General features: G+C 39.0%; 1 protein-coding gene across 1 annotated transcript in view; it reads right to left on the reverse strand.

Moving 5' to 3' along the window:
• Positions 1–1,264: 1,264 nt before the first annotated feature.
• LOC126470118 (KN motif and ankyrin repeat domain-containing protein 3) overlaps positions 1,265–27,434 on the reverse strand; it is a 400,202-nt gene continuing 374,032 nt past the window's right edge. The window contains exons 12-14 of the mRNA XM_050097722.1: positions 22,501–22,713; positions 11,072–11,272; positions 1,265–4,307 (exon numbers count right to left, since the gene is read on the reverse strand). Of these exons, the coding sequence (XP_049953679.1) occupies positions 4,095–4,307; positions 11,072–11,272; positions 22,501–22,713 (627 nt within the window). The 3' untranslated portion in view covers positions 1,265–4,094. The remainder of the gene's footprint in view (positions 4,308–11,071; positions 11,273–22,500; positions 22,714–27,434) is intronic.

Here is a 27,434-nt window from a genome sequence, read left to right on the forward strand (position 1 = left end):
GATATATGAAGGAAGAAGATAGGAAAATGTACCATCATCAACTAGGTCACTAGAGATGGAGCACTAGTTCAAATTGAAGATAGGGAAAAATTGTCTTTGCCTTTATAAAAGGAACCATTCATGCCTCTTTTTGAGAGACTTAAGGGAACCATGGAAAAATCTTTATTGTGGAATGACATGTACCTTTGTTGGTTCTCAAATGTAGCACTGCAAGGTACTTTGATGACATGCTTCACAATATTGCTGGGTGCATTACAAATTCCCACCTCTCACCATACGAGGAGGGTATGAATAGAATTGTTGACCATGACTGGTTACATCGTCCAGGTGGTAAGGTGTGGGGAGGCATAATGTTACTCGTGCATAATGCTCTCCGAATCATTGAACATGGTATGCTCACCAGTCAATGTTATTGTGACACTGCACTCCTTTCCCATGTGCATCGTTTCGGGTCTGCATTTGGCCCCGACTTCCTTCTTATGGATGACAATGAATGACTGCATTGAGCAGCACAGGTGAAGGAGCTCTTGGAATGAGAGGTTATTTGGTGAATAGGTTGACCTGTCCATTCCCCCCACTTAAATCCCATTGAGCATGAGTGGGAGGTGTTGGGGAGAAGTATTGCAGCATGTCCACATACACCAATGACCATCCAACAGTTGTCAACTGTACAGGTGGAGGAATGGAATGATCTACCACATGAACTCCTTATCAACTTTGTGGCCAGCATGAGAGCATGCTACACTGCATACATTGCTGCCTGTGGTGATCACACATCCTATTACGAAGCATGCCTCACCTTTCTTAATGTTCAGCGGACCATCATGAATGCAGCAACTGTAATGTAATTATTGTCTTTGGATAAAAGTGTCATTTCTGTTCATCTCATTGAGTGTATCTTTTATTTACCTTCTGTACTACATTGCAACAGTTCACTCTAGATATGGTCTAAGTTTCACCAAGCTCAGTGGCCGGAGACACAGGTCGTGTGTGAGTTGTGCTGACGTGTGTGTGTGTGTGTGTGTGTGTGTGTGTGTGTGTGTGTGTGTGTGTGTGTGTGTTTTGCCTACTTTAGAAGACCTTCTGGCCAAAAGTTCACATGTTTAGCAATCTTTTTATTGTGCCTGTCTGCAACTCAACATCTCTATGTGATGGGTAGCAATCTATCCTTTCATAACATTCTCATTATTCCAGCCAGGATTTTCCACTGTTTGAAGAGTGTGGTGTGTTACTTCAATAGAAGAGTCTATTTGCAGTAATAATGTTTATTTTTATTTACATTCATAGGTAGTCACTTTCCTTGTAATTTAAGAAAATAGCATATAACTCACATTTTTAGTTTGTATCAGTCTAAATATGGCTCACAATTCTACCATGCACAACCATTCTAGGCAGATTTAGTCCACAATGAGATTCTGTGTACACGGAAAAATTCTCATTCCTGTGCTTCATCTCGTTAAAACATGACTGCTGGATTTCAGTCCTCTCTTTCAGCCAATTAAGTCTAAGAGTCTAAAAAGTTACAATTCAATAACAAAATAAATTTTAAGAAGCTATTCTTTAGGCAGACATGTAACTGGATGTATATGACCAGCAATATATTATAATGGTTAGCAAAAAATAGCAATCCCTTTAAACAAAACACTACTTTATGTGTAATACTTTAGAACACACTTACCGTTTCAGATAAACTGAAATATTATTGTCAGTGTGAGCATAAGAACTTCATTCTTTCAGCAGAAATTTTTTTTATCACACTAGCAACTGAAATCTTAGATAATTTTAAAAAATTAGCACTTATTTTTATTTCTTTACGAAAATATTTATTTATAGTAGTCAGACATCAGTTACTACACTGAATTTCTATGATACATTCAAAAATACTGTATTTCAGACACATATTTCTTCAATAAATATTTAAGTAGCACTGAAATTTATTTAGAAATTTTCAACATGAAAGTTACTTTTGTCAGTTACAACTATGGATGGACATACATGGCTAATATATTGTTAATGAAGATTCTTGGGATTGCTAAAACACCAATACTGTAGTAACATACAGCCATTACAGTTTATCATCAATACTATTAATATATCTCATCCTTTAGAGCATTACCAACATATTTTAAAATTTGTTAAACTGTGTATAAAGTAAGGTAGGTAAAAAATAATTACTTAGACCACTGCCAATATTTTTTCTATGAAGTTCTGAATCTGAAAATATTTTATACTTCCTCTAATATTCTCATAAATCAGAGCCTTACACTGTAAAAATATATCTGTTACAGAATACTGGCATGAAAATGACAAGAGAAAGTTTAGACAAAGATATAGAAATCCAGATGTACTGGAACAAGATTAAAATTAATATAACAACAACAATAATAATAATAATAACAACAGCAGCATTTACTTGCTTCATAAGCAGGAAGCACAAAAGTAAAATTACAATCAGCAAGACAGAAAATAAAGGAAATCATACAATGTGGCAGTTGAAATGTGGACTCAGGGAATGCCAAAATCAACTGCCCAGCAGTTCCAAGAAATTGCAAACACTCTTGTCTGGCCCTATTTAAGATGTTTTCCTGCTACTTTATTCTGTTCAGGTTGTTACCTATTTCATCTACTAAAACTTCACAGTGTGTGTTTTGGACACACTGGAAGATTACTTTGAGGACTTCACCAGAGTAGTCTTTGAACTACCATTTTGACTTACATAATCACTGAATAAAAATGCGGATGGAAAGAACTAAGTGAGCAGTTAACATAACTGTAAGGTAAACTAGAAAAAAGTTACTGTGTTTTGATTATTCTTCTGCTGACAATGGACAAAAACTGTACAGCCAGAAAGTAGTTTTGACTAATCACCTGATACATACGACAGAGAGAAACTTTCAAATTGAGAGAGCACCCTTATGTTATAAGTTTTAAATGCACATCTGGTCATAGGAATCACATTTTATTCCACTAACACACAAAGTCCTGATAGTCGCTGGCAATGCCCAAAACACTAATAAGTTCATACAGACACCAATTAATTCCTAATGAATCTAATGGGGACATCTACCAAATAAAATTCCTTATTTCGATAGGTAACTAACTACTTTGCCGAGTTCTCTTATCTCATTTGCGTGACAGACCCAACAAAATTTTAAAAAATGAAAGACATTTGCAGTTCCTGCAACAAGTATACCTTCAAAAACTTTTGAAGTATTCACATTAAATTGTTGCAATGGTATATGTGCGCAATTTAAGAAAAAATTGTCTAAGAGTCGGACACCCCATACTCAGTACCGAACAGCAAGTTCTGGTGATAGTTATCAGGGTGTCTAATTTAGTGATCAACTCACTAGATGGAACAATTCCACAACAAAATGAACAGATCAGTCAAAATATATCAGCTGCCACTGCTATTGTCACTTATAAGAATAAGCTCATAAAATTAGTTTTGGAACAGAATATTTTTAATTAGTTTAAAATTAAAATAACTGCTCTTAATTATTGAACAAACTTATAAAATGTCCATAGCATTGCTGAAAAATGACAGCAACATATAAAAAATACACTCTTTTAATACAAATATGACCAAAGATTTTATAAAGATGCTGACCTCATTAGGAAGAATCAAAAGTGAAGGTAGGGCCAACACACACACACACACACACACACACACACACACACACACACACACACACTAAAACCAGAGTAGTCAAGTCACAGTATCAAACATTTACGGAATTATCATCCTAAATTAAAAAGGAAAAAACTTGGTCATAAGTGAACCGAAGATTAAAGTAGATGCAGGGCAGATGGATTGGAGAATTATTTCTTTTGTTTCCACTCCAGCCCTCTTCTTCCACCCCACAACATCTATCATTAGGGCCAAGAGTATTGTTCCAATAATTTCCTCTATATATCTAACTCTAAAAGAATGAAGTATGACTTTATAGAATGGAGATTCACTATTTACTTTAAGCAAGTGTTGGCTCTACCTCAAATTCCAATACTTTCCAAGAAGTCGAGATCTTTAAAATCTATATTTGTATTTGAGGCTTAGTTTTCATCTTCTTTATATTCTGAAATACATATGTTCATTACGAACTTGATTTGTCTAAACCATCACGTGTCATTAGTGGTGATGATGGAGTGACTGTGCCTCTTGAAGTTGGAGTTGAGCTTCTGGAACGCTTCAGTCGGAGAGATCCATGAGGAGAACCACTACGTGAGAAATGTTCGTGAGCGTATAGAAGCAACCCAATGTGCCTATTTCCTGCTTCCATTGCAATATTCAGTGCGCTATTTCCATCCTATGAAAAATGAAATCAAAATATTAATGCAAATGTATTACAATATGAAAAAGCACAGCAAAACTTAGGACTAAATAAGGATCCAATTCACAAACAAATAATTTGCTTACACTGAAAATATGAAATCCATGCTTTTCATGAGCATTGAGGACAACATCTGGCATACATAAATACTTGGAAATCATCCAATTTCAAGTTGCTGGTGAGAGTTGAAAGAGAGAGAGAGACAGACACACACACACACAAACACACACACACACACACACACACACACACACACACACACACACACACACACACACACACACACAGAGAGAGAGAGAGAGAGAGAGAGAGAGAGAGAGAGAGAGAGAGAGAGAGAGAGAGAGTGAGAGTGAGAGAGAGAGAGAGAGTGAGAGTGAGAGAGAGAGAGAGAGAGAGAGAGAGAGAGAGAGAGAGAGAGAGAGAGAGACGGGAGGGGGGAAAGAACAATTTCTCAGCAGGATAAAGAAATGGGAATGTGGGCAAGAGGGAGGAAGGACAGGAGAGAGAACTATCTTGGTTCTTTGCTGAAGGAACTTTGCAGGAACTACCTCCAGTGATTTATAAAACCTTATCTGATACAGACAGAGAGGAATAAATAATAATCCAGTGCAGCACATCATTGTACCACCATCTTCCCTGTATGTGATATGGAACTAAACCCCTTTGAATTACTGCCCTCCACTGTTAAGTATTTGTTACAATCTACTGCGAGAATTTTAGGAAACAGTCATTCACCTGTAAAGGAGACTGCACGTAGGATGCTGGTGCGACCTATCCTTGAGTACTACTTGAGTGTTTGGAATCCATATACATCGAAGCAATTCAGAGATGAGCACCTAGATTTGTTACCAGTAGATTTGAACAACACGTAAGTGTTACGGAGATGCTTCGGGAACTCAAATGGGAATTCCTGGAGGGAAGGCAACATCCTTTTCGAGAAACACTATTGAGAAAATTTAGAGAACTGACACTGGAAGGTGATTGCCAAACGATTCTACTGCTGCCAACGTGCATGGCATGTAAGGACTATGAAGATAAGCTCTAAGAAATTAGGGCCCATATGGAGGCATACAGAGTGGAACAGGAGGGGAAAAGACATGTAGTGGTACAGGGTGCCCTCCACCAACCACGCACCATTCAGTGACTTGCGGAGTATCTATGTAAATGTAGATCTAGAGAGGTGCACCTCTTAATAATGTAATGAATCAAAATTCACTTAACCACAAATGATGATATTATTTCAGCTGAAGTTCAGTCCTGTTTACTCCAACAATCTGGAAAGTGAACCCACTCACTATACAGGGTGAATGTGCTGAACACATGGCCATCTCCAGGAACACTGTCGCAGTTTCTTATTGACCCCTTGTTATTTTAGTGTGGTGTTCTGAAGAAATGCTAGTTTTACAACTCACTCATTTAAAATTTACAGGTAAATGTAAGTGCAAGATAAGCCATTGCAAATGTGAAATGTGTACATTAATAACCGGTATAACCACCAGCATGTTTAATGCAAGTGGGCAAACGTGAATGCATTCTGCTGTACATGTGCCGGATGTTAGTTTGAGAGATGGAGTTCCATGCCTGTTGCACTTGGTCTGGTATTGGTGTTTGCGGGTGACGCTGGAATTCTCATCTGATGATGTCCCACATGTGCTCGATTGGAAACAGATCTGGTGACCGAGTATGCCAAGACAACAAGTCAACACTGTGTAGAGCATGTTGGGTTACAACAGTGTTATGTGGGTGAGTGTTACCTTGTTGGAAAACACTCCCTGGAGTGTTGTTCCTAAATGACAGCACAACAGGTCGAGCCAACAGACTGACATACAAATTTGCAGTCAGGGTGCATGGGACAACCACCAGAGTGCTCCTGCTATCATATGGAACTGTACCTCGGGCCATAAATCCAGGTATAGGTCCAGTGTGTGTAGCACACGCAGACAGTTTAGTTACAGGATGCCAACTGGCTGCTCCCTAGCCAACTACAGCCATCACTGGCACCGAGGCAGAACCAGCTTTCATTAGGAAACCGAACACAGATCCTCCCTGCCCTCCAATGAGCTCCTGCTTGATACCACAGAAATCACAAATTGTGGTGGTTCGGGGTCAGTGGAATGCATGCTACAGTATGTCTGGCTTGGAGCTGTCCTTGAAGTAACCGATTTATAACAGTTCGTTGTGTCACTATGGTGCCAACTGCTGCTTAAATTATTGCTGCAGATGCAGTTCGATGTGCTAGAGCCATACGCCAAATATGAAGGTCTTCCCTCTCGGTAGCATCACATGGCCATCTGGAGACCAGTCTTCTTCTGACCATACATTCTCGTGACCACAGCTGCCAGCAACATTCCTGCAAAGGCTTCCTCCATTTCACAGAAGGAACATTCAGCTGCTCATAGCCCTATTACATGACCTCATTCAAACTCAGTGAGGTGTTGATAATGGTGTCTTTTCTTGCCTTAAAGACATTTTGACTAACATCAACTCACCGAGTCCCTCTCAAAGGCATTAGTTACTGCATGTATTTAAAGCAAATTTGATCTGCATCGCCATAGTAGCATTACTAGCACACCCTCACGTGACTGTTGTGAAATTTGAATACGCAACAGCTTCTACCAACTTTTGTTTATGTGACAATTCCCGCTTAGTGCTGCAATCTTATTTCTGTCAGTGTATGATCAAGTGTTTGTTACTTTAGATTATAGAGAATTTTCAGCATTTGACAGAAAAGTTAACAATTGTGAAACTAGAAGGAAACAAGACTTTCATAGGAGAAGTACACAAGGAGGTCATATACTAAAAAATGTGGTAATTCAAATCTAAAATTTTCTTCGATGTATTGCCTGCAGAAATAAAGAATGTAAAAACATTTAGTATATTTAAAGAAAGAGTTGAAAAAATGCTAATATCCAACTGTTTCAATAGCACTGAAGAATAAATAAATAATTCATATTGACACAGGTCTGCAACTTGTGTTAAGAATGGATGTGACATATTTTACTATGTATTTCGCATAAAGAATGTTCAGTTGCTTCTTCTCTGCTCAGACTTATCTACATTTCGTACATCTCTTCATAAGTGACTATTCCACATCATCACTGTAGTGCAATTCTGGCCTTGTGACACACAGTTATTCCTGCTGGAAGATGCCACTGCTGATGGGGTACACATGAAGCAAGAAGACATGCAGGTGGTCCATAATAATGTTTGTGTAGTTGACAGCTGTTATAGTGCCTTCAACTGCTACCCCTAGACCCATGCAAGCATAGTTGAATGTCCCCCATAGCATAATACTGCCCCTAAAGAGCCTGCATCTGTAACATGCTGCACGATTCAAGCAGACTTGATGACATATCCAGCCCCAACCATCGACCTGGTGTAACAAGAAATGTTATTCATCGGACAAGACAACATGTCTCCATTCATCCACAAGTAGTCTCTTATGATCCCATACCCACTGCAATCTTAATTGATGATGTCGTTAAGTCAACACTGGAGCACACAGAGGTCACCTGCTGTGGAGCCCCACATTCAACAAAGTGCGGAACATCATGCTTTGAAACACTTGTGCCTGCACCAGAGAGTCACTCTGTCATCAGACCTGTCACAGATCATAGCCTAGCATGATTTACAGAGCGGTTGTGAGGTATGGACACCCAACACCTTGTCACCTACTCATGTTTTCACTGTCCCCCAACCACATTCCATAGATGCTCATGGCAAGAGCATGCAAACAGACAAACAGCTTTGCTGTTTTCAAGATGCTTGTCTCCAGGGGCCATGCCAGTACAATCCGGCTTTATTATTCAGAGTTGCTATGCCAGTGGACTTCCCAATTTGCAGCCCGATCATCACTAGAATGATTCCCTATTCACCTCTGCTCCCCTTATATACTTTTTTTATTGCGTCGCTTGCCCACAACACCACCAGGTGGCATTCAATCATGCGATGGACAGTGGTCATAATGTTTTGGATCATCAATGTATATTATTAAGCAGTACAGCATCCAAAGCAATCCCGTGTTACTTTTCCATGCAAATGCTAAATTTCTGCCTCCACGCCCCCCCTTCTCCTGACCCAAATCAATCAGCAGATTGTTCTAAATCATTTAACTTATAGCCCAGACATATCATCATACAAAGATTTGGAAGTGGAAAATGATTCAAAAAATAAGGGTGTTACAAGTGTCTTAACATACACGCATGTACACACACACTTGTCTCCAGGGGCCATGCGCACGCGCCCACGCCCGCGCCCGCGCCCATTACACGCACACTACACACACACACACACACACACACACACACACTCTCTCTCTCTCTCTCTCTCTCTCTCTCTCTCTGCATGTTGTCTGTTTCATGGAATACATTTTATTGCTAGAAGGATAATTGAACATTAGACAATGAGAAAATGTTATTTGAAAATATTCATTTACTTTTGGTCTGGGTCTATTTCGCATTGGTAAATAAAAGTGGCTTGTGCATTTCTGTATGCTTACTATTTGAAGAATGTTTACTTATTTACTGATCTTCACAACTGGTACGTATGTGTGTGCATAAAAAGCACTATTCAATAATAAAGAGTTTCCTTGCTTTTTCTGTTGCACTATGGACTAAACCCTATTCAGCAAGCACATATGTATAATGCTTTTAAGAAAAATAAACCACAACTAACCTGATAGGTCAAGCAACAAGCCATCAAGAGTACCTGTATGGGATGAATAGTCTAACTTACAAAGTAACAAGTTTGTTCACTTTTTTTCATAACATATGTCTAATTTTGCAGGATAATCTGATTGTTAGCTATGTTATGTTTGCTAATTCTTCAAGTTACACATATTATGCCATATACGTACTCCCACGTACTACACATTTTTATGCCATATATGTACTCCCACTCAAGACCTCTTATGAACTTTTTCAATCCTCAATGCACCCAGCCTAACACTTGACATGTGTGTTAGCAGTTTATTGCCATTCCCTTATTCATATTTCCAGATATAACCACCTTTCCTACAGTAACTTTGGGAGTTTATGTTTAGGATAATTCTTACACCCCTGACAACTAAATATTTGTAAATATGGTTGTTCTAGTGTTTCTAATATCTTTCATTACCTGCATGATTTGTGGCAATAGACCATTTCATAAAATTCTAAAAAGAAGTATCTGTGTTTGGACTACTGGTATAACCCCATTCGTAAAATATCCATTCATAAAATTAATGATATTATGAGAAAATGTTACATTTCTCGAACATATATCCGAATGAAACATTCATTTAGTGAACACATCTTCACCTACAATAAGAGCTATCAGAAAGGTCTGCACTACTACCTGACAGGCCTTTATGTGCCACCACAACTCAGCACAGGCCATTACTGGCTTGCTGACAAGTGATTACACTTATCCCTTTGAGTATATGATTGAGGCAGAGACCTGGAAATGTGATTTTGACAACAATAATGTTTAAAACATAAAGCCTCGTGTGACTATGTGGTTCAAGCATCTATTAAAATCCAAAATATTGGTAATGTAAGTTCAAACAAATCCTCACAAGGGAAATATTTGTCTGCAGCACCCACATAGCAAATACTATCAAATCATGAAAACAGGCTGTCATACCTGTATCACATGCCACAGTGTTATATTTACACTAGGGAAAATGTTGGACAGCTCATCAGTGCTGTGTGCCAAAAAATATATCATTCTTCAGTTAATCACATTTCATGGTCCACAGTTGGATATTTGCATCCACCAATTTTCTTCAGTTGCTGCTTCCAAACAGGCATCAGTATCACATAATTGTGCTCCTACTCCAGCAGTAATGCCACACCCCAGAAATTCCGTTTCCCGCAGTCTGTCAATCTTTATTTGCACTTTGACTTACTTATATATAGGGAAGCATTTTGGCATTCAAACCTGAGGACAGGTATGCTTTTCTTAATAACTCTCACTAATAATTTTCTTTGATATCTCATGCTATGGAGAATATTATAACAAAATACTATCATGATTACAGATTAACCATGTCACTGAACTAAGTTCCATTTCATTTCCAACAAATTGTCACTTAACACTGAGAAAGACTTGAGAAATGACCTAAAGTAATTTCTGTTTTAGTAGAAAGCATCATGTAATGTTTGTCTTGCAATGATAATTTCACACATGATGAATGAATGGCTTTTCTCTAGTATTGGCAAGTGACAGATAGTCGCATTTGCATTACATATTTCCATTTGAGTCTGAAGCTTCTGGATAAGTACATTTACATTGTCTCTTACAATGGTTTCCTTTAGGACACTGAATTGTTCAAACACACTCAGATATGAAACATTTGTAAAAAAACCTTAGAATCTATTCTACCATCCCCAAAAAGACTAAAAATGAGTAACGGATAGCTGAGTGCAATGTACATATTTTTAGACAAAAATTTCCTGCATCTTAATGTGATACTTTCTGTAATATATTTTCAAACATCTGTGTAGCTACACCCATTCTCAGTTCAGTAGCCTACCAGTTGGTATCAGCAAGTAAAAGAACTATACTTATAAATGATGTCTCAGAGGAGAGGTATATACAGCAGTAATTATTGACTACTCTGTGTTGTTTCTATCTTGTATCAAATGTCATGGTGATCTTTCCAATTAGAATCAAATTACATTAATTTTTGGAAAAGCAATCAATGTATGCAAGTAGATTTATCTCATGTATATGAAAAAGATGAACTGAAGATTACTTACAGAATCAACAATAGTGACATCACAGTCTGGTTGAGATATTATGTGTTTGACAATGTCAGTGTAGCCATGGTCTGCAGCACACATCAGAGCAGTGCTACCATCAGCATCCTGGATATTCATATCAGCACCTGCTTCTGTAAGCATTTCCACCATTTCCAGGTTACCATGAGATGTTGCCAGCATCAAAGCAGTTTGACCATGCTAGAATTAAGAAAACAACATCGTTAATCAACACAGAGTCACACTAGTAAAATCAGACAGATTCAATGCTGAATAAGGTTACAAAATTTTGGCAGCACATTATATTCAGTACAGATGCTTTTAAAGGAGAGCTCAGTTGAGTAATAATGAGACAAAAACTGGCCTTGGAAAGAACAGAAGCAGCAATTGTATACGAGGTGGTTACCTACACTAATAATAAAACTATAAACCAGTCATGTCTGTCCATCTGAACATGCTAATCTCCAAAACTACTAGAGGTGAGGGTTTTGTAAGTAACTTGAACTTAGCTTGGTGAGATACATACATTTTATGTCATCAAAATCTGAACACAGAAAAAAAAGATATCACAATTTAAATTTTTAACTAAAAGTCATCCGCTCAGGTTAGTAGTTTTGATTTTTAATCACTATGGCATAGTAAACCAAAGAAGCAATAGATTGTGTTGATAGTTTTAACTCATATGGAAACATTCCCAGGCGTAAGTAAAAGATCTTGATGAAACGTGGCAGGTAAGTAGAGGGGTCAAAATAGTGCAATATGTATTTTTTTGTTTTAGCTCAATTTCACTTTTACGGGGTAAAACACACTCAGAAAGGTAATTTGGAATATTAGGTTTAGAGGTAATATCTTCAAAACCATTTGTTTCATATAGAAGTTTAAAGGTTGTTAATTTTCATAAAAATTGTGTGATCAACTTTCGCAATAATTTGAAATTTTGCAAAATACATCACCACTTAATTAATTTTGAAAAATAAAAACTTCTGTCACAACATAAATTAAAGAAGCTTTCACACCACATACATCCATGTGTAGGAAGGCTCATTCCCGAAGCACCATTTTTGGAAAAATAAGCTGAACATAATGTGCCATCTGTGTATTTTCAACATAACTAATAAAATATATCAAAGTTCATTATTATTCTAATAATCTATTTTACTTCTTTTTGTGTTTAATTGTTATTTTATGTTTTACATTTTTTTGTTAGTTTATCATTTCAGATATGTATATTGTTTCAATTGAAAATAATAAGTAACTCATTATTATAATACAATATAATTACAATAATGATAATCTTAAAGAAATGCTTGAAATAATTTTTTTTACTCCATGAACATAAAATGATCAAAATTTCTTCACAATAACACACGCGATGGACAGCACAATATAAAAACAAAATTCAGCACAATTTGCAAACTGTGGCTGGTGATTTTCTAAATATCCTGATTTGTATAGGCATATGTCAGTACACTGAAAAACCTTGTCGAAGAGAATTGGTTGATTATTCAGATTGATATATCGCTTCTTAAGGGGAGATTTGACATAATCATTCAGCAGAACTAGATCTGAAAATCTTCTCACATAGTTCTTCCAACATCAAATGCCATATATGTCCAAAGGCAGTACCTATCTTGTCAAGCTTTTTGGAATCATCAGATGAACATTTTCTTTGTCCTCAGATACTACACTCAAAATGGTTTAGACTGACCACCCAAAGAATTTAACCGGTTTTTCTCTGCACTGGGAACAACAACTTCTGTCAAATGTCTTTTGATGTGATCTGAGAGCAGTTTATCAGATTTTGATGCTGTCACAAAACATTTGGTGCTTCATAGAGATTCTCGAATTCTCAGTCCAAACTTTCCGTTAGTTTCTTTTGAAACTATGAAAAGGGGTGTTGTCAGTATTTTTTTTTTAGCAACAATAACAACATTTTGACCATCATACCTGAGGCCAATGAACTTATTAATCTAGTGATGACAAAAGGCTCGACAGAACATGTACAGACATTAGACGTATACGGCTTTCGTTTGAAGAATGTGGGGAGATATTCAGATCTAGTTCTGCAGAATGATTATGATATCTCCACTTAAGAAACAATATAATCCAGCTGCCATGATTAGTACATAATCAATTCTCTTTGTCATGTTTTTCCAATGTACTTAAATATGCCTGATACATATAAGGATATTTAGATGATCACCTGCCACAATTTGACACCCTGTTAAATTTTGTTTTACACTGTGTTGTCCGTCGAGTGTTTTATGTGAAGAAATTTTATTCATTTTACTTGCATGGTGTAAAAAGAATACTACAGTTTAGGCATATCTTTACAGACTACCATTGTTGTAATGATTTTGTATCATAATAATGAATTACTTATTATTTTTGATTTCCAAAATGTAGGTATATGAGACAGTAAAATAAATACAAAAAAAGGAAAAAAAGAAAAAAAAAGAAAAAAAAGAAAAAACTGAATGTAAAATGTAAAATAATTTGAAACATAAAACAAATTATTAGAATATTAATGAACTTTTAGATTTGTAATTTGGTATGTCAAAAATATTCCTACACATACATCTACATAGATACTGCGCAAGCCACCTTACAGTGCATGGTGGAGGGTACCCTGTACCACTACTTGTCATATCCTTTCATGTTCCCCTCATGCGCAATGTACATTGGCGGCAGCAGAATAATTTGGCAGTCACCTTCAAATGCCGGTTCTCTAAATTTTCTCAATAGTGTTTCTCAAAAAGGACGTCACCTTCCCTACAGGGATTCCCCATCTGAGTTCCCAAAGCATCTCCGTAACACTTACTTGTTGTTTGAACCTATCGGTAACAAATCTGGCAGCTCACCTCTGAATTGCTTTGATGTCTTTCTTCAAGCCGACCTGATATAGATCCCAAACACTCAAGTAGTACTGAAGAATAGGTCGCACCAGTGCGCTTTATGCAGTCCCCTTTACAGGTGAACCACCACTCTTTCCTAAAATTCTCCCGATAGACCGAAGTTGACCATTCGCCTTCCCTACCACAGTTCTCATGTGCACGTTCCACCACATATCACTTTGATACGTAATGCCCAGATATTTAAAAAAACTTGACTGTGTCAAGCAGGACACTTATAATACTGTATCCAAACATTACAGGTTTCATCTTCCTACTCATTTGCATTAACTTACATTTTCCACATTTAGGGCTAGCTGCCATTCATCACAATACTGGAAATTTCGCCTACGTCATCTTGTATCTTCCTACGGTCACTCAACTTCGGCACCTTACCATACACCACAGCTCATCAGCAAACAACCACAACTGCTGCTCACCTCGTCAGCCATATCATTTACATATATAGATAATAACAACAATCCTATCACACTTCCCTGGGCCACTAGGACAACATATTGGGTTTCACTATTTAAGAAGCCTGCGAGCCACTCGTATATCTGTGAACTTATTCCATATTCTCGTACCTTCATTAACAGCCTGCAATGGGACACCATGTCAAATGCTTTCCGGAAGCCTACACGTACGGAATCTGCCTGCTGGCCTCTATCCATAGTTCTCAGTATATTTATTATGTGAGAAAAGGGCAAGCTGCGTTTTGCACGAGTTATGCTTTTTATATAAAAAGTGCTGATTTGTACACATAAGCCTCTCAGTCTCAAGAATGTTCATTATATTCAAGCTGAGAATATGTTCAAGGATTCTGCAGCAAACAGAGGTTAGGGATATTGGTCTATAATTTTGTGTGTCCATTCTTTTACCTTGCTTATATGCTGGAGTCACCTGCACTTCTTTTCAGTTGCTTGGGACTTTGTGCTGGGTGAGAGATTCATAATAAATGAAAGCTGGATAAGGGCCCAATGCCATAGAGTACTCTTTGTAAAATCGAACTGGGATTCCATCTGGATCTGGTGATTTATTTGCTTTCAAGACCTTGTATTGTTTCTCTACACCAGGTACGCTTATTACACTACTGGCCATTAAAATTGCTACACCAGGAAGATGACGTGCTACAGATGCGAAATTTAACTGACAGGAAGAAGATGCTGTGATATGCAAATGGTTAGCTTTTCAGAGCATTCGCACAAGGTTGGTGCCGGTGGCGACGCCTACAACGTGCTGACATCAGGAAAGTTTCCAACCGATTTCTCATACACAAACAGCAGTTGACCAGCATTGCCTGGTGAAATGTTGTTGTGATGCCTTGTGTAAGAAGGAGAAATGCATACCATCACGTTTCCGACTTTGATAAAGGTCGGATTGTAGCCATCGCAATTGCGGTTTACCGTATCACGACATTGCTGCTCGCGTTGCTCGAGATCCAATGACTGTTAGCAGAGTATCGAATCAATGGGTTCAGGAGGGTAATATAGAACACCGTGATGGATCCCAACGGCCTCGTATCACTAGCAGTCGAGATGACAGGCACCTTATCCTCATGGCTGTAACAGATTGTGCAGCCATGTCTTGATCCCCGAGTCAACAGATGGGGACGTTTGCAAGACAACAACCATCTGCATGAACAGTTTGATGACATTTGCAGCAGCATGGACTATCAGCTCGGAGACCATGGCTGTGTTTACCCTTGACGCTGCATCACAGACAGGATCGCCTGCGATGGTGTACTCAACGATGAACCTGGGTGCACGAATGGCAAAACGTCATTTTTTCGGATGAATCCAGGTTCTGTTTACAGCATCATGATGGTCGCATCCATGTTTGGCAACATATCGGTGAACGTACATTGGAAGCGTGTATTTGTCATTGCTGTACTGGCGTATCACCCAGCGTGATGGTATGGGGTGCCATTGGTTACACGTCTCGGTCACGTCTTGTTCACATTGATGGCACTTTGAATAGTGGGCGTTACATTTCAGATGTGTTACAACCTGTGGCTCTACCCTTCATTTGATCCCTGTGAAACCCTACATTTCAGCAGGATAATGCACGACCGCATGTTGCAGGACCTGTACGGATCTTTCTGGATACAGAAAATGTTCGACTGCTGCCCTGGCCAGCACATTCTCCAGATCTCTCACCAATTGAAAACGTGTTGTCAATGGTGGCCGAGCACAATACGCCAGTCACTACTCTTGATGAACTGTGGTATCGTGTTGAAGCTGCATGAGCAGTTGTACCTGTACACGCCATCCAAACTCTGTTTGATTCAATGCCCAGGCGTATCAAGGCCATTATTACGGCCAGATGTGGTTGTTCTGGGTACTGATTTCTCAGGATCTATGCACCCAAATTGCGTGAAAATGTAATCACATGTCAGTTCTAGTATAATATATTTGTCCAATGAATACCTGTTTATCATCTACATGTCTTCTTAGTGTAGCAATTTTAATGGCCAGCAGTGTACCATGTCACTCATTCATGAGTCTGTGTGATGATTAGATGAACAGTATGTATGTACGATTCTCCTGTGCAAATGATTTCTTGAACGTGAAATTTGAAACTTCAGCTTTCTTTTTGCTCTCTTCAACTGCCACACCAGGGACTGAATGAAGGCCTTAGACTCGCTTATCGATTTTACATATGACCAGAATTTTCTTGGTTTCTCTGCCAGATCTTTTGCTAAGGTATGACAGTGGTAGTGGTTGTACGCTTCGTGCATTGATCTTTTCACAGACGCTCGAATCTCTACTAACCTTCTCTTATCATTTATGCAGTCCCCTTTGAACCAAGAGTGCAACATCCTCTGCTTCCTCAGCATTTTCCAGATCTTGTTATTAAACCTTGGTGGGTCTTTTCCACCCTTTATCCACTTAACTAGAAACTTAACTCTCCAGACCACAATTTACAATCTGCTTAAACTTTGCCTTTAATGCTCCACAACCATCTCAATGGAACTAAGTGATGCTAATTCACTGTCTAACTGAGATGTTAATAACTGTTTATCTGCTCTATCTAGCAGAAACACTCTCTTAGCCTTCTTGACTGATTTATTAACTTTCGTAATCATAGTTGCTATAACGACATCATGATCACTAATCCCTGTTTCTTACTGACACTGTTGATAAGGTGCAGTTTATTTGTAGCTAAAAGGTCTAAGATATTTCCGCTGTATGTAGGCTGATGAGCTAGCTGCTCATGACAATTTTCAGAAAACACATTCAGAAGTATTTCGCATGACTGTCTGTCTCAACCTTCAGCGATGAATCCATAGACATCCCAGTCTCTACTCGGTGGGTAGAAGTCACCTCCAATCAGTATTGCACTCATTCAGTTTGTAGCGTAATAGTTGCTCACTAAACAGTCTGCTAGGTAGCACATTAATGCATCAGCGTCCATTGGTGCCACATCACAACCATAGCAATTTGTGTATCTAGGATTGTCTCCTCTTATAGTTCGCTTCTTCAATAAGTCTTGCTACGATGGATATGATGTGTGCATGCTGTGTGCAGACACAGGAGGAGCTCGGCCACAATTCACAAACAGCTGAATGTACTTTTGGCTACAGTCAGTTAACTTGAGGCTGCTGCCTTAGGGTGTACTGGTGGTGGAGAATCTGGCACGTCACACGGGGCACCTCAGGTGTCACTTGCTTTGCCCATGGGCTCTGCTTCCAAGGCACCTCCTAGTGCATCCAACACACTGGATCTGCCCTCACAGCATGGTGAGTGGCAGGTGAAAATGTGTTCGCATCACTCAAGGCGGAATGTGACTGACTGTAGCCAAAAACACATTCAGCTGTTCGCAAACTGCGGCCAGCTCCTCCTGTGTCCACGCACAGCATGCATACATCCTACCCATCTTAGCAAGACTAACTGAAGAAGTGAACTATAAAAGCAGACAATCCTAGATAAGCAACTAGCTACCCTCCTTATGTGTCACCAGTGAACACATGCATTAATGAGCTACCTAGCTGACTGGCTGTTCAGTGAGCAACTATTGCGCTACAGACTGAATGAATTTACAGTTATAAAAATGTGAGACTAAACCTCTTAAACAGAGAAACACACTAGAAATTTAATAAACATGCTAGAAGTAAAACACAAAAAAAGATAAACACTTAACTTGCTGCTCCGTAGACATGTATCAGCTGAGAACTGGAGCCTTACTGACTTGCTTACTAAATAGACAGACAGTTGTTTTCAAAACAAAACAAATGAGCAACTACTGCACTACAGATTGAATGACTTAAACAGCACATTGTGTACAGCACATTTGCTAAAAACTGTATTTCAGAAATGATCTTTGTTATACATGGATGGCTGTGGCATGAAATATTCTTTAATTTATGTTGTAACAATTTTTTTAATTAATTAACAGTGTTAAGGTATTTTGTAAAATTTCAAATTATTACATAGTTTTCAATTACATTTCAGCTTCAATATCAAACAGATCTTTTTTATATCAAGGCTTTGAAGATGTTCCCTCTAAATTTGATATGTCAAATTACCTTTCAGGGTGTGTTTTATCCCTTAAAACTGAAACTAGGCATAAAATTGCAGTATTTTGATCCCTCTACAGACAGAATTAAAATGCCACAATCTTATTTTTATGAATACAAATTACCAGGGAATTGACTTGGTTAGGATATACGGATTTACTGATTTTCCTTTGTACTTTAAAAACTTAACAACATCGCTTTGCTTCTTTTGATTGGTTTTATTTACATTTTTTGCTAGGAAAAATGAATTTATTAAGTTTGCTTTGTCATTTGGGTGCCTAGTCATTACACTTTGATTATGTTTTGGTCTGGTATCTCCTATGGATATGGAGAAAATGATTACAAAATTTGAAATATAGGTTCTTCTGAAGTGCAATGTGGCAACAGGGAGAAAAGCAGCTGACTCGACATCAAAGGTGTGGCCACAGCATTGCAGGAGGGGTAGAGTGGTGGTGCGCAAACATGCGGTGCATCAGGAATTGCCTGAACGTTGGACATGCCTGTGAACACTGTGCATAAAATGCAACGAAACAGCCTGCACTGCTGAAGACAAACATTCACTCTGCAACTTCTTGCCTGGAAGTGGGCAATGAATGGCCACAGAACATTCTCTGGCCATACAAAGCCAATTTCCATCTCCAAGAACATGTCAATATGCAGAATTGCAGAATATGGACAACGAAAAATCCTCACACCCGTCAACCAGTACCATTTCATTCTGCAGAGGTGACTGTATGGTATGGGTTGATAATATCATTTATTGCTGGTCCATATTTTTCGAATAGCTGACTCTTGTGGGTCCTGTTACCTGTACCATCACTGGTAAATGCTATGAGAGTCTTTTGCACACCATCATTGCAACCCTTCTACAGTGTGGAATGTGTTGGTAGGACCATTGTTATGTAAGACAGTGCTCCCCTACATACTGCACAGCGAGTGAAGTGCCTGCTGCAGAGAAATTTCAGAAATGCTATACCTATCAGGTGTCTTTTTCCTACAGCCTGCCAATCCAGATCATCTGATCTTAATCTGTACGAGTTCTGATTGTGGGGTTATTGAGAGGGGTTGTGTTCAGTGCTCAAATTATGAATGTAACTCAACTTAACTGAACGCACAAACTTCACAATGCATTCTGAACATGAGCCTTGAAAAACTTTGATCAGTGGACAGCATATTGAAAATGTCTCGCACCTGTTTCATGACAATTACAAACCAAATTCATTTTGCTTTTATGCAGTTTTGGCCTCAGAACAATTAAAAATCGATTTTCACCTTGCGATGTGGTATGACCTTGCCATTGTGGGTGGGCTCACCTAGCTAACAATGCCACAACTACTGATTGCCAAACTTGTGCAGACATGTGCATTGAACTTAAAACACCACAGGAAAAAGAAAGAAAACTGAATGAATCCAAACTCAGGAAAGGTGAGGAATTTACTGTAGATTTGTGTATGAAGTTCAACACAAAAACAATATGACTCATGTTGCAGATCTGTGTACTGATCAAATATGCTCAATTATTTGTCCAAATTCGGTTCAGTTGGAGTCCACACACATCTGAATCTGTTTCTCTCACTCTTCGAAATGTTTCTGCACATCATTTTCTATAAGGATGCACAGGAGTTCTGCAGTTTTTTCCTTCCAATAGAGAGCAAGAGCATGTCTTCAGCAAACTGCTCATCCACTGCCTCTGAGTTAAGTGACTTTTATTAAATCTGTCATAGTGTAAGGACAGTTTGACATCAAAACAATGTCGTACATTAAAATGCAATAGTAAAGGGAAAAACTACACAGAATTGCCTCCAGGGACATCTATTTCATAGATTTAGAAGCACTGATTACATTGTGTGTAGGCTTTGCATCACACTGAATTCTCTAAGTCAGATCATTTATAGTTGTATACCACCAATTTACAATAGTATATATCCAGTCATTTGTGTACTGTCATGTCTCCAATTTGTGTCACAATGTTCATTTCAGTCACATGTATGCTCTTTGATGATGCAATTTTGACAAACATTAGTGTACAGTTATTATTACTCTAACAATTTTACTGTATTGTGAAAAATAAAGAATTCAAATGCTAAATGCAACACAATGACCAACTATGGTCAAAATACTTTCATTGTGCTACTGGTTTGGGTGGGAATATGAGGGAGAGGGGGCAGAGGAGAAAAAAAAATAAATCAACTGTATTGAGTTTACTTTCAGTCAAATCTAATTTACTCCATCTCCTTTGCCATTTTTTCTCGTTTTCTGAAATCTGTGTTTTTCACAAATAAATACTAGCAGCTGCCTGCAGGATAATCTTTATACATTATATCCCTTCCCACTGTTTCTAAAATAATTACTTTGTTTTGAGTACCACTTAACTCAGTGCAAATATTTTTATAAATTGTTACATTACTGTTTGTCATTCTGCTACCAAGATACATTAGAACGACAGCTGAAATGTACCAAATAAGTGAAGAGTGGACCATCATTAATAACCCAGCAGATGGGCAATATGCAATACTTCACTGAGAATGAAAAACAAATATGTATTATTTGATCTCACCTTGGCATTATCTTTCAACTCTTTCAACATATGTTATGTCATACACTATCAAACTTTTGTCACTCATCATTCTGCCATCAAGAAACATAGAATGATAAAATGTAACAAATGAACACTAGATACCACAAACATGCTATTTCTTCTAAAACAAAAACAGGATAGATGTTTAGCTGCCTGATATGAGGTATCTGCATAACATTATCCATTTGCAATTCCTAAAATACAAATATTTTATTTACAATATTATCAGATAAAACTTCTCCAAGAGCCATTCTACTATTCAATTATGTTAGAATGACAATTTTTCAAAATATTTTCTAATAAACAGAACAGCAGAAGTGTTTTCAACTTCTTTGTGAATGGGACAGTGTGAAATAATGCACACTACACTCTTAATCAACTGCTCATACCGACATCTCTGAATTTACATAAGATTCATAAATATTTCACATGGTATTGCTTCTTTGTAGTATTTCAAACCAGAAACCAGTGTGCCAATTTTGAAAATAATATTTTATCACTGTTCATTCTGCTACAAAATTATGTGACAAGAGACAAATGTAAAATAGAGAACTAACACAATTATTTCTTAATTAGTTCTGGTACAAGAGAGTAGGAAATTGCAACACTACATTGTGAACCAAGCTTATTTGACTTCACAATTATGTGGTGTTGCAGAAAGCTTCCCGTAACAGAAGTGGCAAATGTCCCTTTGAATATGATCATGGTAAATAGCATCTAGCTTCTACTACAAACATGACTTTTCTGGAAAAAAAACAAAAAAAACAAAAAACAAAAAAGCCTGCCCATTTTATGTTAACAAATGCAATAATGGGAACTCCAGGAGATTATATATAAAGAAGAAAGGACTATGCACCACATAGGAGGCACTAAGCAGTGGACAGGCAAGTACTTAAGGGTGACAAACACAGTAGTCTATCGTCATATATTCTCTCTCTCTCTCTCTCTCTCTCTCTCTCTCTCTCTCTCTCTCTCTCTCTCTCTCACACACACACACACACACACACACACACACACACACAAATTTAATTCTGACAAAAGATTCTGCCCTGAAAGCAGAGCATTTTGAGCCACACACACGACATTAATTCTAACAAAATATTTTGTCTGAAAGCAAAGCATTTTCAGCCCTTTTCTACAGGCCTGTGCACTATATTATGTGGCAGGTAGTCTTTTACACATATCATTAGGTTAAAACATAGTATTTATATTACTGCTATGAAGAATACAACAGTGACCTGTCAATGGTTCATACTACAATTCCTGATGTTACAAATTCAAGTGTTTAGTTGCATGTCACCTCAGTTTGCACAAAACTTTTAAAGCAGCATGGTAAAATACTGCCCAAATCTAACAATGGTGAACATTTGTTGCATGTGTACTGAAGCATTTACACTATTTTTCATACAAGTATGACACGAAAAACCAGGAAACAACTTACAGGTTTTGCTTTTATGTTTACATCTGCCAGGTGAAACATCCTCCGGATGATCTGCCTATGAGTTTCATTGCGTAATTTCACCAATGTAGCCAGCATTACACACGTGTACCCAGCAGTGTTTGGTTTATTTATGTCACATACCTTTGAATCAAGTAATATGGACACTACATCAAAGTTTCCACTGGAAACTGCATAATGAAGTGCAGTATTACCCTGTTAAAAACAAGCGATGAATTAAAGAAATTTAATGATTTGTAAAGACACATGTTGGATTCAGTTTTGTTTCATGCATAACAAATAAAACTTTCAACACAGTAATAGAAAATCTGGGTGCAATGTAAATAATTTGAAGAGCAAAGATAACAACTCCCGATACAGAAGAGGTGTTAAGCCGTATGGCACATAAAGAAGACTGATAGCTACCCAAAAAGCTCTCAGGCTTGACTATGTGCCTTTCTGTGACTCAGAGCCTCTAGTATTTGGCAAGTTGTTACCTTTACCCCTTGAATTAAATACTTCCATGTACAGCTTTGTACCACATCTTTGGAATTATAATAGAGAATGTAGTAATAACGTGGCGTAACTGCATCCTACCTTGTTCTAAGATTTTGAAACTTCATGTTCTCAACAGGAATTACATAAATTTTCATTTCTGACCAATGTATTCTACACACATGATGATGCTTTATGTTTTAACACAAGCTTTCCAAGAAATATTTGTAAAATTATACAGCAGAACCTCACCAATCTGAACTTGGATGGTTTGACCCCCACTTAGTCTGACCATTCCATTTTCAGTGTTTCGTTACATTCACAGACTGCCACTACAGTCGTGATGCTGCTAATGAATTTTATGTAGTTCTTCAGTATATGAACAAAGCTGTATGTCTACTTCAATAGACATTTTGTGGATTTGGAAATGGTGGATCATCATGTGAAAATCAAGGGAGTCATCTGCTAAGCAAAAGAATATTACTGACTTTTCTGATCCTGCTTAAGAACAGAACATTTTCTATTGTGTGATTTCTGAAATAAAGTATGCGGAGTTGTTATACTTTCACTCTTACCATACAATACAGATGTACACTCCTGGAAATTGAAATAAGAACACCGTGAATTCATTGTCCCAGGAAGGGGAAACTTTATTGACACATTCCTGGTGTCAGATACATCACATGATCACACTGACAGAACCACAGGCTCATAGACACAGGCAACAGAGCACGCACAATGTCGGCACTAGTACAGTGTATATCCACCTTTCGCAGCAATGCAGGCTGCTATTTTCCCATGGAGACGATCGTAGAGATGCTGGATGTAGTCCTGTGGAACGGCTTGCCATGCCATTTCCACCTGGTGCCTCAGTTGGACCAGCGTTCGTGCTGGACGTGCAGACCGCGTGAGACGACGCTTCATCCAGTCCCAAACATGCTCAATGGGGGACAGATTCGGAGATCTTGCTGGCCAGGGTAGTTGACTTACACCTTCTAGAGCACGTTGGGTGGCACGGGATACATGCGGACGTGCATTGTCCTGTTGGAACAGCAAGTTCCCTTGCCGGTCTAGGAATGGTAGAACGATGGGTTCGATGACGATTTGGATGTACCGTGCACTATTCAGTGTCCCCTCGACGATCACCAGTGGTGTACGGCCAGTGTAGGAGATCGCTCCCCACACCATGATGCCGGGTGTTGGCCCTGTGTGCCTCGGTCGTATGCAGTCCTGATTGTGGCGCTCACCTGCACGGCGCCAAACACGCATACGACCATCATTGGCACCAAGGCAGAAGCGACTCTCATTGCTGAAGACGACACGTCTCCATTCGTCCCTCCATTCACGCCTGTCGCGACACCACTGGAGGCGGGCTGCACGATGTTGGGGCGTGAGCGGAAGACGGCCTAACGGTGTGCGGGACCGTAGCCCAGCTTCATGGAGACGGTTGCGAATGGTCCTCGCCGATACCCCAGGAGCAACAGTGTCCCTAATTTGCTGGGAAGTGGCGGTGCGGTCCCCTACGGCACTGCGTAGGATCCTACGGTCTTGGCGTGCATCCGTGCGTCGCTGCGGTCCGGTCCCAGGTCGACGGGCACGTGCACCTTCCGCCGACCACTGGCGACAACATCGATGTACTGTGGAGACCTCACGCCCCTCGTGTTGAGCAATTTGGCGGTACGTCCACCCGGCCTCCCGCATGCCCACTATACGCCCTCGCTCAAAGTCCGTCAACTGCACATACGGTTCACGTCCACGCTGTCGCGGCATGCTACCAGTGTTAAAGACTGCGATGGAGCTTCGTATGCCACGGCAAACTGGCTGACACTGACGGCGGCGGTGCACAAACGCTGCGCAGCTAGCGCCATTCGACGGCCAACACCGTGGTTCCTGGTGTGTCCGCTGTGCCGTGCGTGTGATCATTGCTTGTACAGCCCTCTCGCAGTGTCCGGAGCAAGTATGGTGGGTCTGACACACCGGTGTCAATGTGTTCTTTTTTCCATTTCCAGGAGTGTATTTGACTGTATAAGCACTATTGTACATTACACTTTGGTGTAAATTTTCTAGTGTGTCAACATTTTCTTTTCATTTTGTTACCATTTTAATATTGAAAATACTACATGAAATATTGTTCTGTTGAAAATTATACTATACTGTTCTGTAATGTTACTAGTCAATAAAAGTGATCCTCTGGTAATCAGACCTTTGTGTGTTCTGACCATGCTCCCAGTCCCATAGAGAGCAGATTAATGAGGTTCTCCTGCATTTCCTAATGCAAATAAATTTTGTATCAGTTATGGTTTCAGGATTTAAGGTTCAAATAGAAAAAGACATGCACAGGCTTGAAGGTTGGCTCAGGAACTGACTGCTGAATCTCCACAAATAAATGAAAAATATTGCACATAAACAATCATTAGGAGCCACTACTGTTAAATTACAAAACTGATGATCAATCACTGGAAATAATCACAACCATTAAATAAGTAGGAGTATGCATCCAGACTGGTTTGAAGTCAAATGAGCTCACAAAACTGATACTAGGAAAAACAGATGCCAGATCCAAATTCAGTGGAAGAATGATAGAGAAATTTAATTCACCACAAGAACCCTCATTTCACCTATTCTTCAGTATCACTCATTTGTCTATGACCCCTATCTGGTAGGATCAATACAGGAGGTCCACACACAATAACAGCAGATTCACTGCAGGTTTAACAGTATCTACAATACCATGAAAATACTCATTAAACTTGAACAGAAAATGCTACAGGAGAGGCACTGTTCATCATGGGCAGGTTTATAGTTAAAATTCCTAGACAATACATTCCAAGAAGATTTTAGCAACTTATTACTCCCTCTCATATACACCTTGCAAAATTATCATGAGGAAATTCAAGAAATCTGAGTTCATGTGGAGGCTTATTTCATTTCTGACCAACATATTCTACACACATGATGATGCTTTATGTTTTAACACAAGCTTTCCAAGAAATATTTGTAAAATTATACAGCAGAACCTGACCAATTCGAACTCAGATAGTATGACCACCTGCTTAATCTGACCATTCCATTTTCAGTGTTTCATTACATATACGGACTGCCGCTAAATCGTGATGATACACATTTGCATATGGAACAGGAAAGAGGGGATATTATTATAGTACCCAAAATATCCTCCAGCACCCACAGTAAGGTAACTTGTGGAGTATATATGTAGACAGAAAACAGTAATCAAAAAATGAAAGAGAGACATTGTGTCTCTAATATCTATAGAAACTGGAAGAGAGAAGTGCCATAGGTGGTGGCAGTGGTAGTGGTGGTGGTGGTGGTGGTGGTGAATCAGGCTAGATAAGAAAATACACAACAGTCACCTGTGTATGTACAGAAGTTCTGGTAGATCAAGGAGATTTAGCATATGTTCAGCATAAGAAATGAACTGAAATATTACTATTGTGTGTTGGACATACATGACTAAATTGTTAATTGTAAAAAGTTTGGAAACGACTTAAATATGTGAAAAGTTGTTAGCAGTTTAGGAATTAATTCCCTAAAAAGTACACTGTCCAATCACATTAATGTGACCCCATCAAAAGTCTGAATAACCACCTTTTACAGGGTGGACCGCTGTGAGGCACGCAGGAAGAGAGTCAGTGAGGTTCTTGAAGGTACCAACAGGGATGTGGAGCCATGCCAGCTCCCATGCCATGGCAAGCTGTCCTACGTTTCCCAGTTGAATAGTAATAGTGTGAACAGCTCCATCTACTTTGTCCCACAGAATCTCTATTTTGTTTATATATGGGGTGTTTGGTGGCCAGGGAGTACAGTTAACTCATACTCGTGCTCTTCGAACCATGCACAAACAGTGCAAGCTGTGTGACACATTTTATTGTCTTGTTGGTAGGAGCCATGGTGCCAAGGAGAGAGAGAGAAAAAAAAAGGAGAAAAAAACTGCTTGTATGGGTGGATATGGTTTCCAAGGATAGCTGCATAATTGTGTTGATCCACTGTGCCTTCTAGAACTACAAGATCACCAGGGAATGCCCTCCAGCCTAGATCCTTCCAACAATTGTGCAGGACGTTTGCCTTCAGATGTTTCACATCATACGTGCAAACAGCCATCTGCCTGATCAAGCATAAATCATTATGTATCTGAAAAGGCCACCTATCACCACTCTGTGGATGTCCAGTTGCAGTACTGGCATGCAAATTCCATCCTTCTTTGCCACCAAACAGCAGTCAGCATGGGTGCAAGAACCAAGCACCTGCTGCTGAGGCCCATATACAGCAATGTTTGCTGATCGGTGGTGGATGAGACTGATGGTAGTCCTTTGGGTTCACCTGGGTAGTCAGTTGCTCAATAACTGCCCATCTATTTGCGCATACAGATCTCCGCAGTTGTCATTCAGCCCATTCACCCATCATTTATGGCTTGCACTGCACCA

This window comes from Schistocerca serialis, chromosome 3, assembly GCF_023864345.2.
Source record: "Schistocerca serialis cubense isolate TAMUIC-IGC-003099 chromosome 3, iqSchSeri2.2, whole genome shotgun sequence".
Lineage (NCBI taxonomy): Eukaryota > Metazoa > Arthropoda > Insecta > Orthoptera > Acrididae > Schistocerca > Schistocerca serialis.